We start from the raw sequence: 15,660 nt of genomic DNA, 5'->3' as shown, positions 1-15,660 counted from the left end.
AGCAGGCCAGGAGCCCTGAGACGAGAGGGCTTGCTTCACCAGACCCGCACCTCCCGGGGAATGGACGCCCGCGGATGTGCACTGCTGACTGGTGCTGGTCTGAGGGGCACAGCCAGGCGCTCTGGCCTATGGCCAGGCTGGGTGCTGGCCGCCCGTGTTGGAGCTGGACGCACCTGCCCCTGGACGGTGACGCACTCAAGTCTGCTCTGCTCTGAGCTGCATCTGAGGGGCGGGGGCGGCGACGCTGTCAGCTTGGGGGAGGCAGCAGGTGTGCTCCTCTGGGCCCCGTGTATCAAAGCCCCTCCACGTGTCAGACTAAGAACCGGCAGCTGAGATTCGGGAGACGGGATCAAACCGGTCTGCAAAGGCTTCTGCTTAAAGCTGGGGTGCAGCTTCTGCGTCTGGATTTGCTGAACAAGAAGTTTCTTTAAACTGAGACAGTGCATCCAATTGCAGCCTGCCTCAGTGGGACGCCCACGTGGCTGGTGGGCAACTTCTACTTCGGTGGGAGGCACATGCAGCTGGGGTAAACTTCATTGCCCACCGACATTCTGGGCCATTCCTTGGCAACCTGGTGCTCAGGGTCAGCCTGAGGGGAGGGACGCCCCCTGACGTGACCAAGGGATGAAGCCCTTGGCTGTGCCTAGAACTGCCTGGGGGAAGGAGGGACCCACCACAGCTGGTTTTCAGCACTGAGCAGATGGCTTCCCTGGAAAGGACCCAAGCTTTGTGGGGATGGAGACCTAGCCCCGGAGCCCAGCTGTACCACTTACTGTCCCATTAAAGTGACCGTGACAGCAGACACCAGTGTCACTGCTCACTGCACAGTCACTACAGCACCTAAGCACTTTACAAGCACCAGTTGGTTTAAAAAATAACAATTCATATTTAGTGACCAATTATGTCAACAGCAGCAGCCACCACCTGTGGAGCACCAACCTTGCTGGGCCCTGTGCCTAGCGCCTTACAGACATTAACTCGTTTAAGTGACAATAGTCGTAGTTATTGTTGTTCATGGCAATGACGGCATTACGGACTGCATTGTGTCCCCAGAAGTCCGTATTTCAAGGCTCTAACTCTCAGCACCTCAGAATGCGGCCGTATTTGGAGAAGGGTCCTTTACAAAGGTGATTAAGATAAAATGAAGTTCTTGGGGTGGGTTGTGATCCAATCTGACTGGTGTCCTTATAAGAAGAGGGGACTGGGCAACAGACACGCAGAAGGACAACCATGTGAGGACGCAGGGAACACAGCCATCTACACAGCAGGAGAGAGGCCTAATTAAAAACCTACTCTCCTGACCCCTCGTCTTGGACGTCTGGCCTCCAGACTGTGAGGAACACATTTCTGGGGTTTAAACCACCCATGTGTGGTACTCTGCTGGCGGCCCAGCAGACAAACCCAGACGTAGGAACGGCAGCCACAGTGAGCTTCCCAGGGCCTCCCGCGCCTAGGGCTGCACTCAGGCCGCCCGCGTGCCCCTCTGCAGCCATGGACGCAGGTGCTAGGGGCCTCCTATGGCACAGAAGAGCTCCAGGAGGCTCAGAGGGGCCACCTTGTCACCCAAGAGCACAGCGGGCCCACGACTTCACACTCCCCTTCTAAGCCTCCAAGCACCCACCCTCTGGGGGCTGTGCGGCCACTCACCCCCCAGACTTGTGACAGTCCCACTGCCCCAAGACTAGAGCCCTTGTTATTGTCACCAACAGAATGGGTCAGGAGTGCCTTTGCGGCCATCTAGCACAGTAGATTCAGGGCTGAAAAGAAGTGTCTAGAAAGGCAAATATAACCCCCACTGGGTTATAGAAAACTGAGACCCTGGCCAGGCAGGAGGGGTGGGAAGGGTAACATCCCCAGGTCACCAGCTGTTCCTCCCAGTGGCCGAGATACACCGTCCAGAGCTGGTCCTCTCCCCCCATCCCCACTTTGAGCCTTGGGGCTCTTTGTCAGACAATGAATTTTGGTACTTACACAAGTAAATTAGCAAATGAAAATAAAAATAACCCCCATTCCCAGTGCTACCACTCAGAGATAATTGCTAATTAACAATGGATTAAAATGTCCCTGGTCATTTCTATCCTTGTATGCATGTGGGCCTGCACACACACATGTGCATGCACACGTACACACACACAGCACTTGTACACACACCCACACACATGCACTCCTTTTATTGACAATGGGATCACATAACATACATCAGCCCTAACATTTTTCTAGAAACACGTTAGGGACACTTTCCATGGGAACAGGCACGGATCTACACTGTTATTCACAATGCCCGCCCAGTGCTGCATGTGCTCAAGTACTGTTTATTTAGCTCTAGCTGCTGGTCCATGTCGAGGGCTCCAAGACGCCCTCATAAAATCTGTACCGATCTCCATGCGCAGGGGTGAGAGCACGCTGGCCCCTGGAGGACTCCCCGGCCCCCCCAAGGGCTGAGCAATAGCCCCAGGCCCATGTGCCCTCCCCACTGCCCGTCTCCCCTTTTCATAGAAAGAACCAACTTACATAAATCACGCGGCTCGGAGACCCTGAGGTGCTTGAAGCAGGGACAGAAATGATGCTTTCGGAGGAGGTCCTGGTCTCCTGCGAGAGGAGGAGAGGATGGGAGAGTGAAGGGAGGACTATCAGCGCTGAGAACTCCCAGGGGCGGTCGCCACAAGCCACGCTCCACCTGGCTCACAGGATATTGTATTTTATTCGCAGGTTGAAAGTATTTTTGAAATGAACATGCAGGCTTGAATGAACCACTGGAAGAGCTATAACCAGATGGACACAGCAGGCGACACTGGCTACACGCACAGCAGTGACTGGCCGGAAAAGCTCCCCCTGCCGCGAGGCTTCCACATCATGGAAATCGTGGTTTTTGGAGGATCAGAGCGGTCACGCATCTTCAAATGATCCTGCGGCTTCGACAGCAGACGCCGTCTCTCCCACCCAGAATTTGCTGCTCAGAGATGTAATTTTCCACTGGAATATGGGGGGTGTAGCAGCTCCTTCTGCCAGCCTGGTCCTCTGTTGTCAGGCTTGGCAGGGGTCACATCTGTGACGTGCTTCTCCAACACCTGCTGTTTGGGGCCCCTCCTGCCCCCTTCCCTCCCCAACCACATCTCCTGCCCCCCACGAGGTGACAGATCCTCTGGCCACCTGTGTCCTCCGGTCCCCCATGTCAGGCCTGCCCCGTCTCTGCGTGGACACACTCCTATAGTCAGCATGACACCAGCAAGGACGGGACGACTCCGGGGCCAGACATGAGGCCACATGGAGCAGCAGAAGGGACAAACCTGAAAGGCCTAGGGGGCGGCACCCAGGTAAACCTGATCGGAAACCCGGTTCTGCGTCTAGAACGGACAGAGAAGAGGCAGAGGGCGTGACGGTCCTTGGGCAGCTCCTCACTCGCCCCTGGTCAGCACTGGCCTGGCCCTTCTCAATACCCCCTTAGCCTAAGTGCCCTGGCATCCTCTGGGGCTGAGTTTGGGGTTGCCGCCTCCACCTGGAGGCCCGCCTTGCTTCCCAGAGCCTCGCAGCCCCACACATGCTCACTGGACGGGGCGTCGACTCAGGGACCTGCCTGTGCCCTCAGCCTGGCCCCTGGTGCAGTCCTGAGTCAGCCACCCCTGGGGAAGATAAGTGTCACATGCTGCTGGCAGAGGAGATGACGCTACTCTAACGGCAGGTAACACACAGTCTGCTTTTCTCTCTCTCCCTGGGACTAGGTCACCTATTTTACCAGCCAACGATGATGTACAGATACATTTTATAAATTTGAAATGTCCATTGAGTCTCACGTTCTTTCTCTATAAAATGGAAAAACCTCCTGAAAGACTCTTTGCATTTCCAAAGATTCACTCGGAGATACAGCCTGTTAGGTGCTCAGCACTGATAAATCATCCTTTTATTTCAGTTCAAACTGGGCTGGTGACAGGAAGCCCCTTCTTTGCAAAGCAGACTATCAGCAGGCGTTTTAAAAACAAAGTTCCTAAGTGAGATCTGCGCAGAGGCAGGAGAACCGGCCCTCAGGCCCTGGGGAGGAGGCTCAGGCCCAGCGGGGCAGCGGCCCGGGGGGGCACCCAGGTCATCACCAGCGCCAATGGGACCGAGGGCCCTCAGCTGCTCTGCAGCATCCCTGGGTTTGTTCTGGCTCATTTAAGGCACCCGAGCAAGCAGCTGGTGGCTGCATGACCCGCCCTCTCTGTGCCCAGTCCCCAGCTCTGTGGAAAGGGGCACAGGGGCAGAGCGCCTCCTAGGCCCCTGAGCCCAGACAGGAGGGGGCTGCATCGAGGTCATTTCCCATAGGGTCAGGAGACAGGCTTTCTCTCACTTTCCCAATACCCAGACTCCAATTTGCCCAAAGGAGCCATACAGTCGGACTCAATACCCAGTTGTGTTGTCTGGGGCCTTGTCACACCCTCAGAGACAGAAGGCACCAGGCCACATGCCCAGCCCAGCCCTACCTCACAGCCTGGCCCTGCGGAAGCCTGTCTTTTAACAAGGACCAGGGTGTCTGGTTCTCACTGAGGTCACACTCAAGTCACATCAACACCATGGGCAGGGGGGCAGACAACCACTCCTTCCCATGCTAAAGCTGAGGCTCAGAGAGGCCTCCTGATTCGTCCAAGGTCACAGAGCTGAGGCGGCAGAGCCAGGCCCCAGAGTAAGCCTTGCCCAACCACCCTCGGCTGCCGCTGAGAAGGTTGTTAGGACATTCTTGCTCACATGTCTCTGCGTTTGGGCCTCTTGGGCATCTCCCCAAGCCTGTTATCTCCCTACTCAGAGGCCTGCTGAACACAGGCCCACTCGCTCCTTCCCAGAGGTAGCCACAGGGAGCAGCTTGGACCTCTGTGCCTGGGGTGGTGGGGTGGGCAGGACATTGCCTCTTGAAACCATGGAAACCTGCAGCCTGAGAGACCAGCCCCTAGTCCAGGCTCCCTCCCTCCCACCTCGTCACCGTCTCTGGCCATCTTCACCTCCAAGGAGCTGCTCCCCAGCCCCTCAGCAGGCAAGGGGCTGCCCCTTCTCACGGCTCTGAAATCCACGTCCAACCTGTGCACATCACTGGCTCCTTGGACCAGGACCCTGAATGCGAACAGGGCTGGCCCCGTGACACTTGCACACCACTGCCCAAGCCAGCTCCAGGAAGCCGGCCCCTGCCCACGCCGGCCCCCAGGCCCATCCAGCGGCCCATCCCTCTCTGTTCTGGGCAGGGCACTCTGCAATTTGGAGCCTGTCCATTCCATGTCTGTCTCCCCACCAGATGAGGGGGAGCTCCTCCAGGGAGGGAACCCGCCAGCCTTACTCACCTCTGGTCCCCAGCATCCAGCCTGCAAGGCACACAGTAAGTGATCAGTGTCTGTGTGCTGGATGACCACACGCTTCAGTGCGTAAGGATGTACCGCGATGGGCAGTTAGGGCCACAGCCTTCGCTGTCCCTGTCCTGGGGAGCGCCCGTCCCGGGGCTGGGGGGCTCCAACAGCCAAGAAATGAGCAGCCCCCGAGCTGGCCTCTCTTGCTGGATGGAGGCAACTCAGAGGCAGGGATGGAGCTGGCTCCCCGGGGGTCCTAGAGCCCACCCTGGGCCTGGCACGCAGGGGCACTTGCTAACTGACAGTCACTGGCCAGGTAATGGGGAGTCAGCCCTAGTCTGGGGCCTGCTTCGCGTCAGTACCCTCACCACCTGTGCTGCGCTCCTCAGGGGCTGGGGCCCACCCAGCTCACCCGGAGCTGACCCAGAGCCCACCTGCCCAGCTGGCCTGCCCAGCTGACTGGGGCTGGTGGGTTCAGCTGTCTTCCTGCCCCCCAGGCCAGGAGCAGCCAGCCTGGCGAGGAGAGCTATCTGTCTTCAAGGGAACCCGAGTGCCCAGGAAACGGCCTGTGCCAGCCCCATCCTCTCACCGCCTGGCCCGGCCCAGCCCAGGGTTTGTTCTATTTCTCAGGCAGAAAGAGACAGAGAGGCTTTGAGGGGCTGGGGTGGGGCTGGGACATGGCAGGGTGAAATGAGAGACAGGCAGGGGCTGGATCCCGTCAAGGGCATGGAGGGGCAGCCCCAAGCCAAGCCAGCCCCAGGGGGCAGCGCTGAGGGGACGGCTGTTCTCCGGCTGCCAGCTCAGCCCCGGAGCTTCTGTGGACACAGCCCAGGGAGCCCATCCCGGTGTGCGGCCCCGGGGAATGAGCTTCTCCTGCCTGGCCTGCCTATGTCCAGCACTCAGAAGGCCTCCCTTCTGCCAGGCCCGTGGCCCTCGGTCATCACAGGCCGGCTGTAGGCTGAGGGCAGAGCTCAGCTGCCTGCAGGTCCGGGGTCAGCTCCACAGCAGGCCCAGAACCCAGGAGCCAGCACTGGCCATCTGACTAGTCCCTGAGCAGGCGCCCATGGTCCCAGGTCCCCCTTTCCAGCCCTGGTCAGTCTCAGGTGGTGGGCCGATCCACCCGCACGCGCAGGTGTGGTCCGGAGGCCCTGGCGTGCGGGCTCCCTCCATCAGGCAGCACCCTGTGGCAGACCTTGGGGATGGGGCAGGGGGTCCCACAGACAAAGGTCAGGACCCTGTGCTCACTTCAGGGTCATGGATCGTGGCTGTGAGAGGGCAGGGGTGCTGTCGGGCTGCGCTCTGAGGCCCTGGGGAGCATGGGACAGATCACAGTGTGAACTGTGCGCAGTGTGAGAGCTCGATGGACAGCCCCCGTGTACCCGCCGCCTGGGGACACTGGCCACACACATGACAGACGGTGCACTCTGCCACCAGTCAGCAGACTGACGTCCTCAAGGACACCCACATCTGACCCCTCAGGCCCGTGAACGTGTCACCGTGTGTGGTCAAAGGGACTTTGGCAGATGGGATCAAGGAGCTTGAGACCGGAGTGGCCTGGCATGGTCAGGGCAGGCCCCTATCATTGCAGGGTCCTCAAGAGGAGGAGGGAGGGGGTTGGGGTGGTGTGGCGTGGGAGGGGCCTGAGCCGCGTGGGGCCACGAGCAGGAACGCAAGTGCGCCGGACACCAGAAAGGCCTGCGGGAACACAGCCCCGCCTGCCCGTTTTAGACCCTGACCTCCTCGGGAGCTGTAAGCTCAGGCTTTTAATTTGTGGTCATTCGTTACAGCGGCCACAGGAAATGAACGCAGCCCCAGCTTCCTCCCAGGCCTCTGCATCCCTGGGGCTGGGGGGACTGGCGGGGGATCTGTCCCCTTCCTCGCCTCTGCACACCCCCAGGCACAGGGCCCCGAGTGGGGACGCTGCCAGGCGAAGGCAGCAGCAACCCCAGCACTGAGCAGCGGGCGGGGGAGAGGAGCCTGGGTGGGCTGCTTCCACCCCTAGCCCCTGGGTTCTGTGATTCAAATGACAGTTCTGGGAATTCAGCCAGAATGGTGATGGCTGTCACCTGTGGCACTCGCGGAGTGTGGACCTAGCCACTGCAGCCCCAGAGGCCCTCCCCAGGACATAGGGCTTTGCCCCTCGCTTCCTTCTGCTCAATCATCAGGCCCTCAGCCTCTCTGCCACCCAGAACTGCCATTTGAGACTGAGAGGACCCTAGGGTGACAGAGGAGCAGCTGCAGGCAGTGACCCTGACAGGCAGCCAGCCCAAGGTCCCAGCAGCCACAGACCTGCCCCAGGCCCCAGGACCTTCACAGGGGGACTATTCCCAGCACAGCAGCCCCTGCTGCTTCCGGTGCCCTGGAGCAGGGACCCTGGCCCTCTAGCCCTTCGGGGAGCCCTCCCTCTCCACCCCCAGGCCTGAGGCTCGAACAGCGGCCATGCAAAGGTCTGTGCCCACCAGTGCTTGACACGGGGTCTCCAGGCTGAAAAGGCCTCGTCTTTTTGGGCATCAAAGGTGATCATATGAACCTAGATTAAATCAGAGGCCCCTGTGGACACTTGGATTGGACCCCAAGCAAAGCAGCCGGCACCATCGTAAAATACAGAAAACAAGATCACAAATGGAAGGAGGCGCTTGCCCTGAAGGGAGCACTGGGACGCACAGGGTGACATTCCAGCCCAGCCTCGTGGCCATGGAAAGGGCCTGAGCAATAGTGCACCCAATGCAAGAGGCTGTGGGGGCCAGGGGAGGCCTGGGGGCACGAAGGGGATGCCTGTCCCCCATGGACCAGGGTCCCTTTCCCCGTCCCTGTGGCCATCAGACATGACGTGCACGTGTGTCCACCATTCCCTCCTCTACCAGGGGCATCTTGGGGCAGGACTCATGACTGTCACCTCTGTGCCCCAAGAACAGGGCTTGGCACTGCCAGACCCATGGTGATGGTTGGCCAAGCGAGCAGTGGGGATGCCCAGGGAGTGGAGCATGAAAGCGGGGTTTTCAAACCCACCCAAAGAAATGGGGGACCTTCCTCGGCTGGGCTCTTTCAGAACAGGACTGACAGGTTTGCTGAACTGGGTGGGTCCCCCACCCTGAGGGCACAGGGATGAGGAGGCTCTCTACCAGCCAGCGCCCCTGCCTGGCTCAGAGGCCGGAGTCCATGGGCCTCCATCCAGCCCCACCAGAAATTCTAAAACCCTAAGCACACACAGCGTCTGGGGCTTCTGGGGAAGTGGTCAGTGGGGGCTGGCTGACCAGCTGTGCCCACACTGCAGGGCTAAGGGTGAGGGGGCTCCTGGGGCCCCCAGTCAGAGGAAAGTATGCTGCAAAGGCATAGCGCGGCCCCCAAGCCCCCCCCCACCATGGCGCAGAACTCGCCTGCACCCAAGTCCCTCTCACACCTGGCTGCTCTGCTCTGTCCCCTCCAGGCGGACACTTGCGCATGAGGGTCTTCAGGGCCCCCTGCAAACTGCCTCATGGTAGCCTGTTCCAGGGCGGCGGGGACGCCGGGAACACCCTGTGTGTGGGGGGGAGCAGAAGGCGGGAGTCGCTGTGGTCCTGGGGCTGCACAAGGCCTGAAGGGGTGTCCTGTGGGTCCCATAACACTGGCCCCACAGGGCTCTGCCCCCTCTGCATTGTCCTGGGGCCCAAAGGTCACAGCTCCTGGTGGGGTCCTGCTGAGGCAGTGCCTGCACAGGGTCTGGCACACATGATGCCTGGCAAAGCAAAGTGGCAGAGACATCCCCTCCGAAGGTCTCTGGTTCCCCAGGCTGCAGGTCACCCCTAGATGCCTTAGTGCAATGGTGCAACTAACAGTCAAATCTCTGTCATGTGCTGGGAGCCCAGCCAGGAGCCAGAAACTCGGAACAGAGGGCGCCTTCGCCCAGGCTCCAGGTGAAGCAAAGCCCACGGAGCTGGTGGGACCCCGAGGGATGCGGGGTGCAGGTGAGCTGTGAGCACAGAGGAGTGAGCCCTTTACCTGGCCGGGGCGGGAGGGTGTGGGGCAGGGGGGCAGTCAGCAAAGTCTTCAGCAGTTATGATCAATCTTAAAAGACCTGAAGTAAGAGTTTGCTGGGATGCAAGGGGACGCGAAGGTGTTCCCCGGAATAGGAACAGCATTTGCGGAAGTGCACGCTGCTGGGCAAGACACAGCAGCTGGGGGCATGGGGAGGGGCGAGGGGGCAGAGGGAGGAGCTCCTCCCCCGCTCACTGGGCAGCCCCCCAGCCTCCCCTGAGCTCCTGGCGCTTGCTGGCTCAGGCACAGGGACAGCAATGAGGAGGCAGGTGTGGACCTTGCCCTCCTGGGCCGACATTCCAGAGAGACGCAGAAATGGATGCCTAATCAAGCAAATGGGGGGCTTGGCACGAGCTGCCCAGCCTGCCCAGACCCTTCCTCCCCAGCCGGCCCATCAGGGCTGGTGCGGGGCCATCTTTCAGGCTCCCACTCATGTGTTCTGGGGGCCTTCCCTGGCCTTCCGGAGCAAAGCGGCTCTGCCCCCTGCTGCCCAACCACGTCCTGCGGGCTTTCTCAGGGCACCTGCCCCTCCAGCCTCATTTGCTTGATTAGGCCTCCATTTCTGCGTCTCTCTGGAATGGTGGCCCAGGAGGGCAAGGCCCACACCTGCCTCCTCACTGCCACCCCTCTGCCTGGCATCCCACTGGGCCTGAGGGGGAAGGCCTGGGACTTGCCTGGAGAGCTCCGGCCTTTGCCTGCATTTTGTGGGGAGATCTCTCACATCTGACAGGACGTGTTGGTTTAAGGAGAGGATTAGTCATACTTGACAGTAGGGGGCGGGGAGGAGGGGACGCGGGCTGGCCACAGCAGGACTGGCCATGGGATCTGGGGTGCTCTTGGGTCATGTCACCTGGAGAATGGAATCAACCATGCAGCAATCAGTTTACAGAGCCCCCAAAATGGTCTGGGGGACTGTTGGGAGACCTGCTAACTTCCAGTTGTCCTTAGCCTTTCTCGGCCATCAGTGTCCACTGGACAAATGAAGATGTCAGCAGGGCCAGGGAAGGAGGCCCCGAGATGCCCCTCGCCCCACCTACCATGTCCCTCGGCTGATCGACTTATTTCCACCTTAATACCCCTGAGGTCTCATGCTGCCTGCCCGCAGCCTGGTGGGACTGCCCCGTGAGCCTGCAGAGGCTGGTGAGCATTCTCTCAACTGTATGACAGTTGCCCAGAACTGTTAAAGAATCCATGGGAGGAAACAGTGAATCCCACTGACCTGGTTTTTGTCTTCAGTTCTGGCTGCTTGTCGACATGCCGGGTGCCAGGTGGAGGAACCTGTGGACAGATTCCCGGGGGAAGGGTTTATAGTGTGACTTCCAGAGATGCAGGGGGAGACACAGGGGTCATGGGGAGTGGGGGGATGGGGGAGCTGGTGGTCCACATGCAGACCCACATCAGCCCACCCATCCCCTGCACCCTGCGCAGGCAGATTGCACGTTTCGTTCCAGGGGGCTCACAGCCCAGTTGGGGGGACATGAAATAATCAGGAAAATGCACCACTGTGAACTAACTGCTCTTCCGGGGGCCTGACTGGGGCAGAGGAACCTGGGAGGGCACCTCGCCCATCCTGGGCAGCCAGATGAGGTTCTCAAGGGAGCGCTGTCTGGTGGCTCCTGGTTCAGATGCAGGAGAGGAGGGCTGTCCTGCGGCGCCCCCTTGCTCCTGCCTGCATGTGGGGGGCACAGCTGGGGCTGGAACTGGGGTGGGGGCAGCCCTGGGGTGTGGGCTTTGGGGGGCTCTTGGCTGGCAGGCCCTTAGGTGTGGGGTGAAGAGCAGGGCCCCCGGCCCCACCCTGTCACTAATTCCCTGGGTCTCTGAGCTTTCCGGTACCACAGTTTCTCCCCCTGCCAGCTCCACCTGGCCACCCACATCAGCAGCTGGAAGGACAGTAGCAAGGTTGCAGGTGCCCTGCAGGCCCTGCCCTTTCCCAGTTCAGACTCCCCAAGCCTCAGACTTCTCCCACCTGCAAACAGGACCAATCATAACGCCCCCGTGCCAGCCCCCTGGGAGGATTTATAAGCTCAAGCTGGCTAATGACAGACTGGAAGGGCTCTGCAGGGGCGGGGCGGGCCCACCAGGGGGCTGTGTCTCTCCCTCTCACCTGCCCCAAAGGGCCTGGCACATAGTAGGGGCTCTGACATATGTCTGGAAGGGAAGAGCTGCATCCCATTTCTGGTCTGAAAGCCTTCTAGGTCAGACGCATTGACACCTGGGAAGAAAGCTTATTACTGCCTCTCAGGGGGAACACATTGGTGCGGGGGGTGGGGGTGGGAGGGATGTATGTGTGTAAGATATTTATTTTTTAAAAATGGATTATGACTACAAAGGTAATAGGTGTTCTTATTAAAAATTAAAGAAACCTTAGAAAGTATAAATAAGAAAATTAAAATCCCCTATAATCTCTTATCTACTAGTATATTTGTATTTTTCATAGATGAGGATCAGGCTGTACATGCAGTTCTGTATCCTGTGAGTTTTGCTCAGAAATGTCTTGGACCTTTCCCCGTATAATTAACTATCCAGCACGTAACCACGAGGGCTGGGTGACGTCCCACTGTGCAGACGGACCAGGATTCACCGTCCGGCCCTTGCTTGCCGGCTCCAGTGTTTTATTTCCGAATGATGTGGTGAGGGCTTTGGGGCACGTAAGTTCTGGCACATTGCTCTTATTTAGTTGAAGATTTCCGATAAATGGAGTCCCGGCTCGAAGGATACGGACATTTTTAAGGCTCTTGTTGCAAACTGGCAATTTCCCAATTTCTGCTGCTACCAGCCGGGTAAGAAACCCAATTTGAATTCTTACGACATTGGGGGCATGCCCTCCTTTTTAAACTTTGTCAACACAATGGGGAAAAAAACAGCACTTAATCACTACTTTAATCTGGGTCTCCCTGATAATTGCCTGCGTCTAATGGAAAGTGTGTCCGGCTGGGGGTGAGCCCATGGTGGGAGTGGTGATGCCAGGGAAGGGCCAGTCCCGCAGCTCAGCAGAAGCCCTGCTCTTTGGAGGTCTGACTGCACAGGATTCACATGCCAAGCAACCCCTTCATGGGGCCCCAGCAACCAGGCAGACCAGACAGGAGGGCTCAGGGTGCCCAGGCAGGGTGGGGTCAGGGCCCCCAAAGAGGCCAGGGGCCTGGGACGCTGGCACTCCTGCCTGGAACTTGAAAGCTTCCCACCTAGTCCCGCTCCTCACTGCGCTGGCTAGGAAATCCGGGGCTGGGACAAGGGACGGGACTGGCTCCGACATCCTACAGAAAGCCACAGCAGGACCCCCTTTAGAAGTGGGGTGCCAGCCTCGGCCCAGAGCCATGAACAGCATCTTGATTCCTGAGACTGGGTCCCCCTCGATGGGGAGCTGCATCCCCACGCTACCCCAGTGCCTCTGTGCTTGGCATCAGGAGGGCCTGAAAGCATTACTTCCAGGGATGGGTGCCTCAGGCAGAGGCACCCCTCCCACCCAGACATCCTAGCAGCAGTGGGAGGGGTGCAAAGGGCCCCTTTCATGGGCTCTGAAGCAATGACTCAAGGAGCAAGAGGGGACAGTGGGGATGAGGTTGAACAGGCTGATGTCACTCCATGAGGGTCGGCCCCAGAAAGGGCAGCCTGTCTGACATGCAGCCCAAGAAAACAGCTGATGAGGTCACTACCCGGCCTGCCTGCAGGACAGCGTGGCCCTCCCAGCCGCCCGGCCCTGTGCAGCTCGCCTCCCGCCCCCGGAGACAGAGACATCGTTGAAAAGAAACTGTGGCTAAAGAGAAGAGGTCTCGGTACCAAAGCCACCCTCCCCTGACCCGTCCCGGGGAAGGTCCCAGCGGCATCGGCTCCCTCTCCCCAGTCCAGGCCCTCACCAGGCCCAGGGGCTCTGCCTCTGCACCGCACTGAGTCTGTTCCAGCAGAACAATAGCCCTGGACTGCTGAAGGTTCTCAGCCTTTATTACTATTTTTATAATTCTTAAAATGCATTCATTAGACAAAAATATTAATACTGAAATCACCTAAAATTACATTGGCTAGCTTAGCAGAATTCTAGATGGTGCAAAGAGAAAAGTCACCCCGAAATATTATTTTCAATATTTCTTCCTGCAACATCTTCCTAACTAGTGAGATAATGCCTGTGACCCAGCAGGTCATCACACCCAGCCCGTGGCAGGGGCCCGAGAGCTCGCCTCCTGCCCACGCGGACTGAGCGGCGCGCCTCTGTTCTTACCTTGAAGATACATTTCCTCGCCTTCCGCAAACATGCGGCCGCATCGCACACACAGCGCACACAGAGGGTGGTAGTGCTTCTCGCCCGCCTGTGGAAAGGACAAAGCAGAGGTGTGGCCACTTCAGGTGCGGACGGAGTCACTTAGCTTTGGGGCATGGCACGGCCCCTGCGGGGTAGGCAGCTGGCACCAGAGGGCGTGCTGTGCAGTGGACAGCCGGCAGCCCTCAGGGCTCAGGACCGGGCCAGGGACGGACCCTGCGCCAGTGCGTGCCCCCAGGCTGTGTGGCGTGCTGAGTGTGACAGCTGGCCTCTGCCTTCTGGGGGCCAAGTCTGGGAGCAGAGACTGGCCGGACGCCCCAACCTCCAGGACACAGGTGTGCCCGCCCAACCCCCGGGATCCCACAGAGTCCCATTCGTCTCTGTATCTGGGGGCGAGGAGAACAGGAACCGGGGAAGGACGGAGTTGACTTTATTTCCCAGGTGGGAGGGCTGGAGGAGTGTGGCGAAAAGTGATTGATCGTTTTCTTACGTATCTCTGTACTGCTGAACGTTCTCAATTAGCATTTACTATTTTTATGATTCTAAAAATCCATTAAATTAGATGAAAATATTAATACTGAAATGAGATAAAATTACATTGGCTGGGTTGGCTTAGTTCTACATGGTACGAAGAGAAAAATCTCCCCAAAATACTGTCTCCAGCATTTCTTCATCGTATTTTTAATCTGGGGGTAGGGAGGGCTGCTGTGGACCCTGACCCCGCATCCCGCTCTTCCTTGAAACAGGGAGAAATGCCATAGTCACTTCCTGCGCATGTACGGGGCTAAACATTCACAACGAGCCTCTCGCCTTTCTTTCCCTTACCACCTGCCACCTGGGGTGCCAACCAGGCCCGAGGTGACCCCTGTGTGTCAGGGACGAAGTCTCTGCATGGCAGCTCCTCTCCTGCATGGCGCCTGAGGTGCCCGCCCACGTCTTGGGGCCAAGAGATTCCTCCAGGGAAGCTCAGGGATGCTGGATCCCCGGTCCGGCCCCAGAACCTCCAGACCTCGGCACGAACGGCTCTCTCTGTCTGCGGTGCCTTCCCACTCCCACCCAGCCACCCGAAGGCTCTTCATCTCAAGTGCCCCCTCCTCTTGGAGGCCTCCCCCGGGTGCTCCCCTCCTCTGGGCCCCCACAGCCGCATTTCACAGGGTGTGGATGACTAGGGGTTGTTCTTCCCCCCAAACAGTGAGCACCGAGGGCAGAGCCTGACACGGGTGTTGCAGGAGCCGCTGGCTGTGGGGATCTGTCCTGGTAGCAGGTTGCATGCAGCACGGGCCCTGACACACTGGGGAAGGCAGCTGCCTCTGACTACTGGCATCTTGATGCCAAGGGCTCGGAGCAGCCCCCTTTTTCCGTGGTGCAGACGGGTCAGAACAGCCCTGTATCTTTAGAAGCAAAACCACCTGTCTTCAATGTGACAGCTGTCGAGGATTGACACATCGAAAACATTGTGACCTCTGGCCTGTCCCCCCGCCCACCTCATGCAGGCCACCCTTCCCACTGGGGAGTGGACACCCCCCATCACCTTCAGCAGCAGAAATTCTGCAATAGACATTTGGGGGAGACCCGTCCTGGAGGGAAAGCAGACCCACCGCCACTGAGTCCCTGCTTCCCTCCCTATGCGAAGTGCCTCCCCGCCTGGCACCCAGCAAACTCCCCCAGCCTCCAAAAATAACTGCAACGTGGTTACCGTTTCCACAGCTCCAGGAAAGAAGCCCTTTCACATACAGACTTGTCCTCACTGAGACAGCCCCATGAGCTACATCTTTCTCCTCATTTTCCATAAGGGGCACAGAGAGGTGGAGGAACCTGACAGAGGTCACACAGCAGGAAGGTGGGGGAGCCAGGATCAGAGCCCAGCGTTTGGCCCCTTGTAGCTTCTCAGCCCCCAGCTGACGGTCTGGCTCTGGGGGGCAGACCCCACCCTCACATGCTCCCCAGCCCCAGGCAATCAACATGGAGGCCACAGTCCACCGGAGGCCACAGTGCACTCCTGGCCCGGCTGTGACCTCAGGAGCAACAGCCTCACTGCTCTGTGTGTCCGGCTTCTCCCACTCACTCTAACTGCTCGGGGCCTGGGGT

At 59.0% G+C, this 15,660-nt stretch overlaps 1 protein-coding gene across 25 annotated transcripts in view; it reads right to left on the bottom strand.

Moving 5' to 3' along the window:
* Nucleotides 1-15,660, bottom strand: part of ABLIM2 (actin binding LIM protein family member 2) — a 142,208-nt gene that overhangs the window by 54,999 nt on the left and 71,549 nt on the right. For all 25 annotated transcript variants that reach the window (XR_012131893.1, XM_073238004.1, XM_073238021.1 and 22 more), the window contains exons 7-9: nucleotides 13,534-13,621; nucleotides 10,540-10,598; nucleotides 2,512-2,589 (exon numbers count right to left, since the gene is read on the bottom strand). Coding sequence is in view for 24 of the 25 variants with exons in the window: in XM_073238004.1 (XP_073094105.1) it covers nucleotides 2,512-2,589; nucleotides 10,540-10,598; nucleotides 13,534-13,621 (225 nt within the window). In the remaining variant the exon portion in view is untranslated. The remainder of the gene's footprint in view (nucleotides 1-2,511; nucleotides 2,590-10,539; nucleotides 10,599-13,533; nucleotides 13,622-15,660) is intronic.

Source organism: Manis javanica, chromosome 5 (genome assembly GCF_040802235.1).
Source record: "Manis javanica isolate MJ-LG chromosome 5, MJ_LKY, whole genome shotgun sequence".
NCBI lineage: Eukaryota > Metazoa > Chordata > Mammalia > Pholidota > Manidae > Manis > Manis javanica.
Note: the sequence above shows the minus strand (reverse complement) of the source record. Positions and strands in the feature narration are given on the sequence as shown.